This window comes from Bombina bombina, chromosome 3 (assembly GCF_027579735.1).
Source record: "Bombina bombina isolate aBomBom1 chromosome 3, aBomBom1.pri, whole genome shotgun sequence".
Taxonomy (NCBI): Eukaryota; Metazoa; Chordata; class Amphibia; order Anura; family Bombinatoridae; genus Bombina; species Bombina bombina.
The window spans coordinates 1263708113-1263719526 of NC_069501.1; the positions used below are offsets into that span (position 1 = coordinate 1263708113).

General features: G+C 40.5%; 1 protein-coding gene across 1 annotated transcript in view; it reads right to left on the minus strand.

Annotated features, from left to right (window-relative positions):
• The window catches only part of LOC128652718 (vomeronasal type-2 receptor 26-like), a 213116-nt gene that overhangs the window by 156361 nt on the left and 45341 nt on the right, over positions 1-11414 (minus strand). The window contains exon 3 of the mRNA XM_053705650.1: positions 7135-7153. Coding sequence (XP_053561625.1) covers positions 7135-7153 — 19 coding nt within the window. The remainder of the gene's footprint in view (positions 1-7134; positions 7154-11414) is intronic.

An 11414-nucleotide genomic window follows, 5' to 3' on the forward strand; every position in this document is an offset into this window, starting at 1 on the left:
ATTTGTACTTATTTTTTACAGGTAAAAGAGCTGATTACTTTGGGGCAATGCCCCGCAAAATGCCCTTTTAAGGGCTATTTGTAATTTAGTGTAGGGCAGGGCTTTTTTATTTTGGGGGGCTTTTGTATTTTGTTAGGGGGATTAGAATAGGTGTAATTAGTTTAGAAATCTTGTAATTATTTTATTATTTTCTGTAATTTAGTGTTTTTTTTTCCATACTTTAGATATTTTTTTTAAATTGTAATTAATTGTATTTAGTTTAGGGAATTTATTTAATTATAGTGTAGTTTTAGGTGTAATTGTAACATAGGTTAGGTTTTATTTTACAGGTAAATTTGTCTTTATTTTAGCTAGGTAGTTATTAAATAGTTAGTAACTATTTAATAACTATTGTACCTAGTTAAAATAAATATAAACTTGCCTGTAAAATAAAAAATAAACCCTAAGCTAGCTACAATGTAACTATTAGTTATAGTGTAGCTATCTTAGGGTTTATTTTATAGGTAAGTATTTAGTTTTAAATAGGAATAATTTAGTGAATTGTAATAATTTTATTTAGATTTATTTAAATTATATTTAAGTTAGGGGGGGTTAGGTTTAGGGTTAGACTTAGGTGTAGGGGTTAATACTTTTAATATAGTGGCGGCGACATTGGGGGCGGCAGATTAGGGGTTAATAAATGTAGGTAGGTGTTGGCGATGTTAGGGTAGGCAGATTAGGGGTTAATAATATTTAAATAGTGTTTGTGAGGCGGGAGTGCTGCGCTTTAGGGGTTAATATGTTTATTATAGTGGCGGCGATTTCCGGTTCAGCAGATTAGTGGTTAAAATTTTTATTTTAGTGTTTGCGATGTGGGGGGGGGGGGGCTCGGTTTAGGGGTTAATAGGTAGTTTATGGATGTTAGTGTACATTTTAGCACTTTAGTTAAGAGTTTTATGCTACGGTGTTGTAGTGTAAAACTCTTAACAACTGACTTTAAAATGCGGTATCAGTCTTGACAGGAGAGGGTTTACCGCTCACTTTTTGGCAGACTCGTAATATTGGCGCTATGCAAGTCCCATTGAAAATATAGGATACGCAATTGACTTAAGTGAATTTGCGGTATTTACGAGTCTGGCCAAAAAAGTGAGCGGTACACCTGTACCTGCAAGACTCGTAATACCAGCGGGCGTTAAAAAGCAGTGTTGGGACCTCTCAACGCTAATTTTTAACCCTAACGCACAACTCGTATTCTAGCAGTATGTGTTTAATATTCATAGGATCATATAGTATTATCTTCTCTGATCACTTCAATATCAGACATAAACATATTTTTAATAATTATATCAATAAAAATTTATACTGATAACTATTATCTCAAAATCCATCTAAAATAGCATTCAGCATCCTGGTATTTTATTGTATCTCAATAGGAATGCAATGTATTTCATATTTCTAATGCATATTTGAATGCATGACAATACCAGATGTAGATCTGAAATAAAAATAATAGTGTTATTAATTTTTATGTTAAAATAGAAAATATCCACATGTCTGTATTTCACTTAAAATGTATAAAATGCATCTAAACCATATTTTCTATGAAACAATTTAAGGATTATAATATCTTCATCCTGGATTCAATTTCTTTCTTCAGCCATCCGCTCAACATCACATACATGCTTTGAGGTCAGCAAATATAGGTGGTTTTCACACAATTATATCTACATTGGATTATTATCCCATACAGATTAATATTTCATATCTGTATGTTTTCTTTTTTTTACTTGTATAAAAAACATAGGATATTATTTGAAATGCCAATTATCTGTGTACTTACTAGATGCCTGGAATGAAAGAAATAATTGATATAAATGTTAAACATTCTTATATCTATTTGCAATATTTATCAATCTCAGCAAATAGGAATGTTATTTGTCTCTGCCTTGCCACTTTCATTGTCTAGAATTTATGGATTCAAATACAGCATCGACATATGGCTGTGTAAGATTTGTACACAGCTCACAGGGGATCATTTAACAGGTAGTTGTTAAAAGCTACAATTCCTTGAATATGTTTGTATTTTCAAACATTCTCACAGACGGATCGGCTCCTCACCTTGGGCAGGAAATCCATATATGAGCATGTACTTTTGAGGCTCCATCATGCTAATTTCCATTTCCTTGAAATTGTGAGCATCTCATTAGGCTTTAAATGAAAATTTTTAGATATTTATGTCTCTATTCACTGTATGGGGTCATCTATCTGACAATCATGCTCTCAGATGTTCTGTTAATCAAGAAAGTGAATCTTCATGGTTTGATCCAAGATTTACAACATACAAAAATATAGATGGTTTCAGAGTAGAAATAGGGGTCAGCAACAATCTTTTTAAATTCACACCTCAGTGGGACATCTTTTGGAAACAGTCCTTTGTTCTCAGATGTGGAATACATAGAGTGTGATAAATGAGCATGCTCAAACTTACTAGTTGAGAGATTTCATACTTATGTATATACATATAATATAAGATAAAATATGTATATATACATGTATTTTCCACTGACATTTATATATGCCCTGACAATCAGAGAGCCCATGAAAGAAGACGGCAACAAGAGCTTCATTATTCCAACCTACCTCTGCAGCAAGCATGCAGAACTCAATGGCATACTGAGCAACAGATCTTGTACCTTGCTGAATGAACATGAGTCATTTACCAGCAGAGGAGGAGCGAGCCTGAACATCAAATAACCTTCAAAAGGAGGCCATAAATTCAGGGTAATTTGAAATCACAGGTTTATTAGTCTCCCACAAGGGATTAGCCCAGGCATGAGCTGTGTCAGAGAGTAACGAGATGAGAAATCCCACCTTAGCTCTGTCAGAGGTTAACGCCTGAGGTAACATCTCAAAGTACTGAATAGTATTGCCTCCATATCACTGAGGTATGTGCAAGGGCCCTGAATTTTGTCGTCCGTGAGCGTGATGCCAAACTCTTCCATCACTCCCTGCATCACCTTCATCACCGTTTTACATTCACCCATTCCGGAGCACCCTACCAGCAGAACATTATCCAGGTAGTGGGCCCCGGCCCCACCCCCAGATGCCCTCTGCACCACCCAGTGCAGGAATGAACTGAAACATTCAAACAGGGTGCATGAAAGCGAGCACCCAATAGGCAGACATCAGTCCACATAAAACTCACCCTCAAACTTCTTTCCATCACCCGAAAGGATGGAGTGGTAGCAATCCTCTAAACTTTGCCCGTACTACCCCCAGTGCCTCATCAAAGGACTGGTAGTGCACCGAGCTAAGGTCCGGGTCAATAGCATCATTCACCGAAGCTCCCTTAGGGTAAGACAAGTGGTGTATCAACCTGAACTTACCTTGCTCCCATTTTGGGACCACTCAGAGAGAGGAAGACGACCATATCCAGGAATGGCAGATCCCGTGTAAAGCTTGTGAACAATTACAGCTATTTTGGATTGATTCTGTAATGTTCAGAGGATGATCTCAGCTACAGACTTAAGAGAGTACTGTTCCTTTAAGTAGTTTGTATCACTGTCAATCTACAACCTTCTATAAGTTGAGGAAATTGTGCAGCAAGACAGTGAATTTGATAGTCACTTGAAGATAGTGTACAATTAGATAGAGACAGAATAACTGCAGAAGTAATCACTGTTCAGCATTTAACTATAATGCAACTTGTTCTAGACCTTGCTACAATGTTGCAATACACTGTGTATACACAGGAGAGGAGGGAATGAATGACTGATGATGTCAGAGGGGGCATGGTCAAGTCGTCACTTGAAATCAATGTATTAGGCAAAGATCACTTTAAACAAGAAGATGGTATCGATTATACAGTTGAGTGTCACAGTACCTTACTCCCCAGCTGGTAAGAGCATAGGATGGTGGTTTGAAGGCTCAGGGCAATCCGGAGCTGAAGATCTGAAACCGGAAGTGAGTGCCTGTCAGCTCTGTGAAGCACAGTGTGAGGGGAGAGCTGCTGAACAAGTGAAAACAAACGAAAAATCCTTTAGTAGATATCACAAACGTAGTCAGGATAGAATAGGACTGTAGAACTTGGCAAGTGAAGGTTAAGCATTCCGGAAGATTTGCAGGAAATAATCACTTTGAAGTAGCTTAGGATTCACACTGTAGAGAGCACACAAAATACTAAGCACCAGGTAAAAGATGCACAGGTGTTAAGTAGATGAATTGGGAGGAGTTTGGAGAGGCAGGAAACAGAGCCAAATTCCTGACATGCCAGAATTCCTGACATGACCCCCTCCCCAAGCGAGCTGTACCACAGCTCTGGGACCGGGGTGATCAGGGTGTCTACGGTGAAATAGGGAGAGCAATTTAGGGGCATGGATGTTATATGCAGGTTTCCAAGTATCCTCCTCAGTTAGATACCCCTTCCACCTGACTAGATACTGTAAACTGTTTTCCCACTATTCTGGAGTCAATTAAGGAATCCACTTCATATTCGTGAGGGTCTGTGAAGTTACTATTGGGAGGTAGAACAACTTTGGAATCTCTTGTAGCATTGTAGGGTTTCAAGAGAGACACGTGGAAGGTAGGGTGTACTTTCAATGAAGAAAGTAACTGCAACGTTACTGCATTTGGATTAATCACCTTTGTTATAGGAAAAAGGTCCAATATATAGCCCACCTAGATTTTTACTTGGGATCTGAAGTTTCAGGTTCTTTGTGGATAACCACAAGTCTCCTACTGTATATGGAGGTGGTGTGCGTCTTCTGAGATCGTAGTATGTCTTTTGTTTAAGTTGTGAGGAGTGGATATTATCGTTCCGGTCTTTGAAGATGTTCATTAAGGTACTAGTCAGATCATGAGCTGTTGGACAATTGGTGTTACTACGGGGAACTTTTATGGAAAAAGGTTTAGATACTGGATGGAACCCATAATTCGCTTGGAATGGAGTCATATTTGTTGAGGAATTGAGGGTATTGTTGAAGGCGAACTCTGCCATGGGTAAGTAGTTTGTCCAATTGTTTTGTCTGTAAGAGCAGTAGCAATGTATATATTGTTCTAGGCATTGGTTTAACCATTCAGCCTGTCCATTTGTCTGAGGATGGAAAGAGGTGGTGAATCTTTGATCGATTTCTAATTGGGCACATAAAGCTCTCCAAAACTTGGGGGTGAATTGTGTACCCCTGTCAGTTGTTAAGATGGACGGTAGACCATGAAGTTTTATTATGTTAGTGAGGAATAATTGAGCTGTTTCGGAAGCTGTTGGAAGTTTGTTATAAGGTATGAAGTGTGCCATCTTAGTCAGAATATCAATGACTACTAGAATGGTGTTCATATTAGAAGAGGTTGGAAGTTCTACAATAAAATCCAATGATAAGTGTTGCCAAGGTTGTTCAGGTATTGGTAACGGAATCAAGAGACCATAAGGTGGTCTTTTTTCAGGTTTTGAGGTAGCACAAATATAGTTCATCCATAGTGTTAAGGAATGTATCCAAAGACCCTAATATGGGATCATCATTTTCGAAAAAAAGAGTCTGCCCAGACTCTTGGTTCAGCCCTAATGAAGAAGATTATGGTTAGCACCTTGATCTTTTCAGTACTGTAGGTTTTTGGCTTTAGTTTAATAAACAACATACATGTGTTTTTAAACTGGTGATACAATTTTCTTTCCCCAGAAAAAGGTACTGGCGAAGAGACTATATGTTCAGGAGAGACTTCTAGTTACTGTGATTTTTGGGACATTGAATCCCTAATTATCTTCCTTAGGGATTGATTTTTAATTTCCAACTGTCTGAGACCTTCTCCTAATTGGTCCACCCTCTGGGATAAATTGTACACTATCTGGGGCAAGTCTATTGGATCCATATTGGCTTAGTATTATGTAAAGCTTGCGAACAATTACAGCTATTTTGGATTGGTTCTGTAATGTTCAGAGGATGATCTCAGCTACAGACTTAAGAGAGTACTGCTCCTTTAAGTAGTTTGTATCACTGTCAATCTACAATCTCCTATAAGTTGAGGAAATTGTACAGCAAGACAGTGAATTTGATAGTCACTTGAAGATAGTGTATAATTAGATAGGAACAGAATAACTGCAGAAGTAATCACTCTTCAGCATTTAACTATACTGTAACTTGTTCTAGACCTTGCTACAATGTTGCAATACACTGTGTATACACAGGAGAGGAGGAAATGAATGACTGATGATGTCAGAGGGGGCATGGTCAAGTCGTCACTTGAAATCGATGTATTAGGCAAAGATCACTTTAAACAAGAAGCTGGTATCGATTATAGAGTAGAGTGTCACAGTACCTTTCTCCCCAGCTGGTAAGAGCATAGGATGGTGGTTTGAAGGCTCAGGAAAATCCGGAGCTGAAGATCCAAAACCGGAAGTGAGTGCCTGTCAGCTCTGTGAGGCACAGTGAGAGGGGAGAGCTGCTAAACAAGTGAAAACAAGCGAAAAATCCTTTAGTAGATATCACAAACGTAGTCAGGATAGAATAGGACTGTAGAACTTGGCAAGTGAAGGTTAAGCAATCTGGAAGATTTGCAGGAAATAATCACTTTGAAGTAGCTTAGGATTCACACTGTAGAGAGCACACAAAATACTAAGCACCAGGTAAAAGGTGCACAGGTGTTAAGTAGATGAATTGGGAGGAGTTTGGAGAGGCAGGAAACAGCCAAATTCCTGACATGCCAGAATTCCTGACATCCCAAAACGGGCCGACCACCCTCCCCATTGCCAGTTCTTTGGCCAACTTGTCCTTGACCATGCAGGAAAATTTGTAAGCCGATTTCAGGTTATGGTGCACCGTAGAACCCACTACGGTCGACGTGACCGGAATCCTGAAACCGTCCCTCAACCCCAATGACAGGAGCCTCACAGCTTTCTGGTCAGGGTAGTGCGCCAACCACGGCACCATCGCCTCCACCCTAAGTGACCTTGCCCTCAAGACCCCCTCTGGAATTCTGCTGAACAGACCCTGCCTCCCTCTTCTTAGCACACTTGGAACCCGGGTGTGGTCCGCTACAGAACTTACAGATGTGCCGAAAGGAACAATTTGTTCCCCTGTCACACTGTTTGTCCTGGAACTTCCAGCATTCCCTCCCCCACCTCTTCTGGCATGGAAGTGAACACAAGGCACCAGGCCTGGCCACTGCTGGCAGAGAAATGGACCTCTCCCGCCCTAGTTTGGACCACAAGTGCAAATCCTGCATCCCAAAGTGCAATATTGGGTTTCCCACGATTTTCTTGTGGAATTCTAGATCATAATCCCACCAGGGCCCCTCTTTAAACCTTGTATGGATATCCTCTATGGTATCTTATTTGGTATCCTGATATTTAAAGCGGTTATGCCCTTGAGCAGGCCATTTGTCGACATAACAAGTGGCCAGCACCCTGAAACGTTTCTGCCATTCCTCATATGTCTCCAGATGCCATGCTTTTATGGGGGACCGACCCCTTGGCTGCCCTTCACCCCTCTGGGGACAGCTCATAGATATTTACATATCTACCCTCCTGTATTTTCTTAACGACTTTCGCCTTAACATGCCCATACAAAGAGTGGACCAAGCAAGGGTAAGTATCCCCATGCACTGCCACCTTCCTAGATGCTATCTGGCATGGCGACTGTACCAAATCCACTGCCACCTGAGACAACAGAGCTCCCTCTACCACCCCTTGCGCAACTGCCTTCGCCTGCATCTGCACTGCCACTAACTTATTTATCATCCTGAACATTTGATGCTGCCCCTTGCCTACTAGCCCTAGCCCTGCCTCATTGTCAGAACCTGAGTCGCTAGAGGAAGATCCCATGTTCATGTGTGTAATGTCAGTGATAGTGCACTCACCAGACGGCACCACCTGCTGCGTGGTCCCAGAAGTAGATGCTGTTGCTCCACAGTTGCTGGTGTAGAGGTCTCCATGCCTCCCCTGGCTGATGTGAGCTGGCTGCTCATTCCTGCATCCATTCTGGGCTTGCTTGCAGCAGATCCCTGCGAAAAGAAAGCAGTCTGGGGAGTACTCAGGGTGTAATTAAGGGCCCCAGTAAGGCCATGCACACCCCCTTCAGCACGCATCACCGGTGCTGCAGCAAAGACACCTCAGCTGGATGCTGCTCCCCCGGGCCACCCACACTCCCTGTGGCCGGATTAGGTTTAACTTGGGCGGGAGAGTCATTACCCCTAACAGAGCCTTCTTTTCCTCCCCCCTCCTAAGTGCACTAACATTTGCCCCACCCTTAGTACTAGTACTCCTAGTGGGCAAAGCTAACTCCCTCCTCACTGCCTGCCTAACCACAATAGTGGGCCTAGCAGTAGTGTGAGTTTGGGGAGTAGGGGTTACCACATCTTCCAACTCTAAAGCCTTATTTTTCTCTTCCAGGTCCCCGTCGCTGTGAGGACTCGTCAGCTGCATCCCTGTACTGCCTGGGAGTTAAGAAGATATGCCTAGCATGATCCATGATGAGCAGTAGGCCTCAACTTGAGAGATCAAGCACAGAGGAAAAACTGAAAAACTCCCTTGATGTCTGGAAGCAAGAAGAGGCCGGATCCCCTGCAACAGGACCCTATAAAGGTAAGAGATACGCTCGCCCACGCATTTGCAACAATGTAACATACACACACTAGAACACTTCAGACTTCAAGTCAGTTATCCCTTAATTTTGCTACAGGCACACTAGAGGGCCCTCCACTGCCATTATCATCAAATTTCTTTGTTCTCTTGATATTCTTAGTTGAAAGATAAACCTAGGTAGGCTCATATGCCTTGAAAGCCACCTCTTATCTGAATGCATTTGACAGTTTTTCATAGCTAGACGGAATTAGTTCATGTGTACCATATAGATAAAATTGTGCTCACGCTCGGGAAGTTATTTAAGAGTCAGGACTAATTGCCTCAAATGCAAGTCTGTCAAAAGATCTGAAATAAGGAGGCAGTGTGTAGACGCTTAAATACAAGGTAATTACAGAGGTAAAGAGTATATCAATATAACAGTATTGGTTATGCAAAACTGAGGAATGATAAATAGAGGGGTTATCTATATTTTTAAACAATACCATTTTTGGTGTTTAATGTCCCTTTAAGCCAGGCGTTTAGCCTTGTTTATAAAGAAACTACCAAATAGCCTTTTTCTAGCATATGATAGGCCAAACCCTTTTGAGTTTAGCATAAAATTGGGAAACCAAACTAGTCTCACTCTCTTCTTCTCTTTCCCTCTCTTGCTGAGGATGACTGATTTTAGACAAAGAGAGAAAATGCAAAATAGAGAATTTGGCTAAGTATTTTACATTCTTTACCTGGGATAAAATTATTTGTGATTATTTTATTTAGTTAGCCGTGTTGCACAAATTGGGGTTGTGGTGGCTAGTTACTCTGTATTATTTGGGCTGTTTTGTTGTAAAATATGTGTGTATACCTACCTATAAATGTTCATTATATCACAACATATCTATATTGTTTCCTAATAAATTATTTGGAAATAATGGAGACCCTTTATAGTGTTTATTCATCTTAACTTAGTTGTAATGGTTTTAGTGGTTTTTACCACAGAAATATATTTAGTTAGTATTAAATTAAAACCCCATCAGATCCAACAATAACCACATGCCTGATCCTGGGACCTCCGTTCTTAGGCCAGTTGCTTTACAAGTTTAATCAACTGAGGCCTCATTCTTAGAAGCCCATGAAGTTGCAACTGACCTAGTAGAATGAGCAGTAAACCTGCCTCCAATAACTGGTGAATTTTGAATATGGTGGTGTGCTAGACCCCAACCCTTTAAATAAAGTCCTGCCTCTCATATGGCAGTTTATTGTCCTTTTAACTTTTTTTTAAGGTTTAAACACATAGACCATTTTATTATTGCAGTATTGCTGGCTTATAACTATTTCTGGAATATAATACAAGGGTTAGACATAAAATGATATGCCAGTTATAGGGTAATAAAATGCAAAATAACAATATTCATATTCCCAAATTGTGTCAGTGAGCATTTCCATACTGGTGGACTTCCATTTGGAAACAAATTAACCCTTTAACAACACAAAACACAAACTGGTATTTAATGACCAGCGACATACTCTGTACGTCGTTAGGGGTTTAAAGGGGCTGGAAGCGATCCTGATTGCTTCCAGCCACTTTCAAGGTATTGCCGTGATGCCTTGATATTAAGGCATCACTGCAATACCTTTTCTGGCACACTCTGTGGCCCTCTCTGCATCAACCAGCGATTGTGCCGATCATTGGTGGGTGGGAGCAGCTGCTGGAAGGTGGGTGGGCAGCCCATTGCTGGATCACTTCCATCTAGCAGTGTCGGATTAGTCCCCTGTGCGCGCACGCCCCCCGCGATCTGCACTAATATGTGATTGATTGTGGTGGGAGTGGGAGTGAGAGAGGGGGCAAAAAATTATGTTTAAAAAAGAGATCTGGGAGAGTGGGAGGGGGTATTGAGGGGGGACAGCTACACTACAGAAAAATAAAAATTTTAATTAGAAAATGCAGATTATTTTGAAAAGTGGGTTCTAGCAGACAGCTGCCAGTACCCAAAATGGCACCGAATAGTGAGAGGAGGAAGGGTTAGAGAGCTGTTTGGGAGGGGCTCTGGGAGGTTGGGTAGTAAGGGGGGATCCTACACTACAGAAAATATATAATTACATTTTTTTATTTTTTCAAAAAACTTACACAAATTTTTTTTTTTTATTTTTTTTTACTGGACATTTGTGGGGTGGGGGAGGGAAGAGAGCTGTTTGGGAGGTATCAGGGGGTGGGATGTGTCAGATGGGAGGCTGATCTCTACACTAAAGCTAAAATGAACCCTTTAAGCTCCCTACAATTATTGTAAAGAAGCATTTACAATCATTTGTGCCATAATTGCACAAGCTGTTTGTAAATCATTTCAGTGAGAAACCTAAATTTAGTGAAAAGTGATTTTTTTTTATTTGATCGCATTTGGCGGTGAAATGGTGGCATGAAATATACCAAATGGGCCTAGATCAAAACTGGGTTGTCTACTACACTAAACTAAAGCTAAAATTAACCCTACAAGCTCCCTACAAGCAAACTAATTAACCCCTTCACTGCTGGGCATAATACAAGTGGGGTGCACAGCGGCATTTAGCGGCCTTCTAATTACCAAAATGTAATGCCAAAGCCATATATGTCTGCTATTTCAAAACAAAGGGGATCCCAGAGAAACATTTACAACCATTTGTGCAATAATTGCACAAGCTGTTTGTAAATAATTTCAGTGAGAAACCTAAAGTTTTTTTTTATTTGATCGCATTTGACGGTGAAATGGTGGCATGAAATATACCAAAATGGGCCTAGATCAATACTTTGGGTTGTCTACTAAAAAAAAAAAATATATATGGCAAGGGATATTCAGGGATTTCTGAGAGATATCAGTGATCCAATGTAACTATAGCTGATTTTGCTACTTGT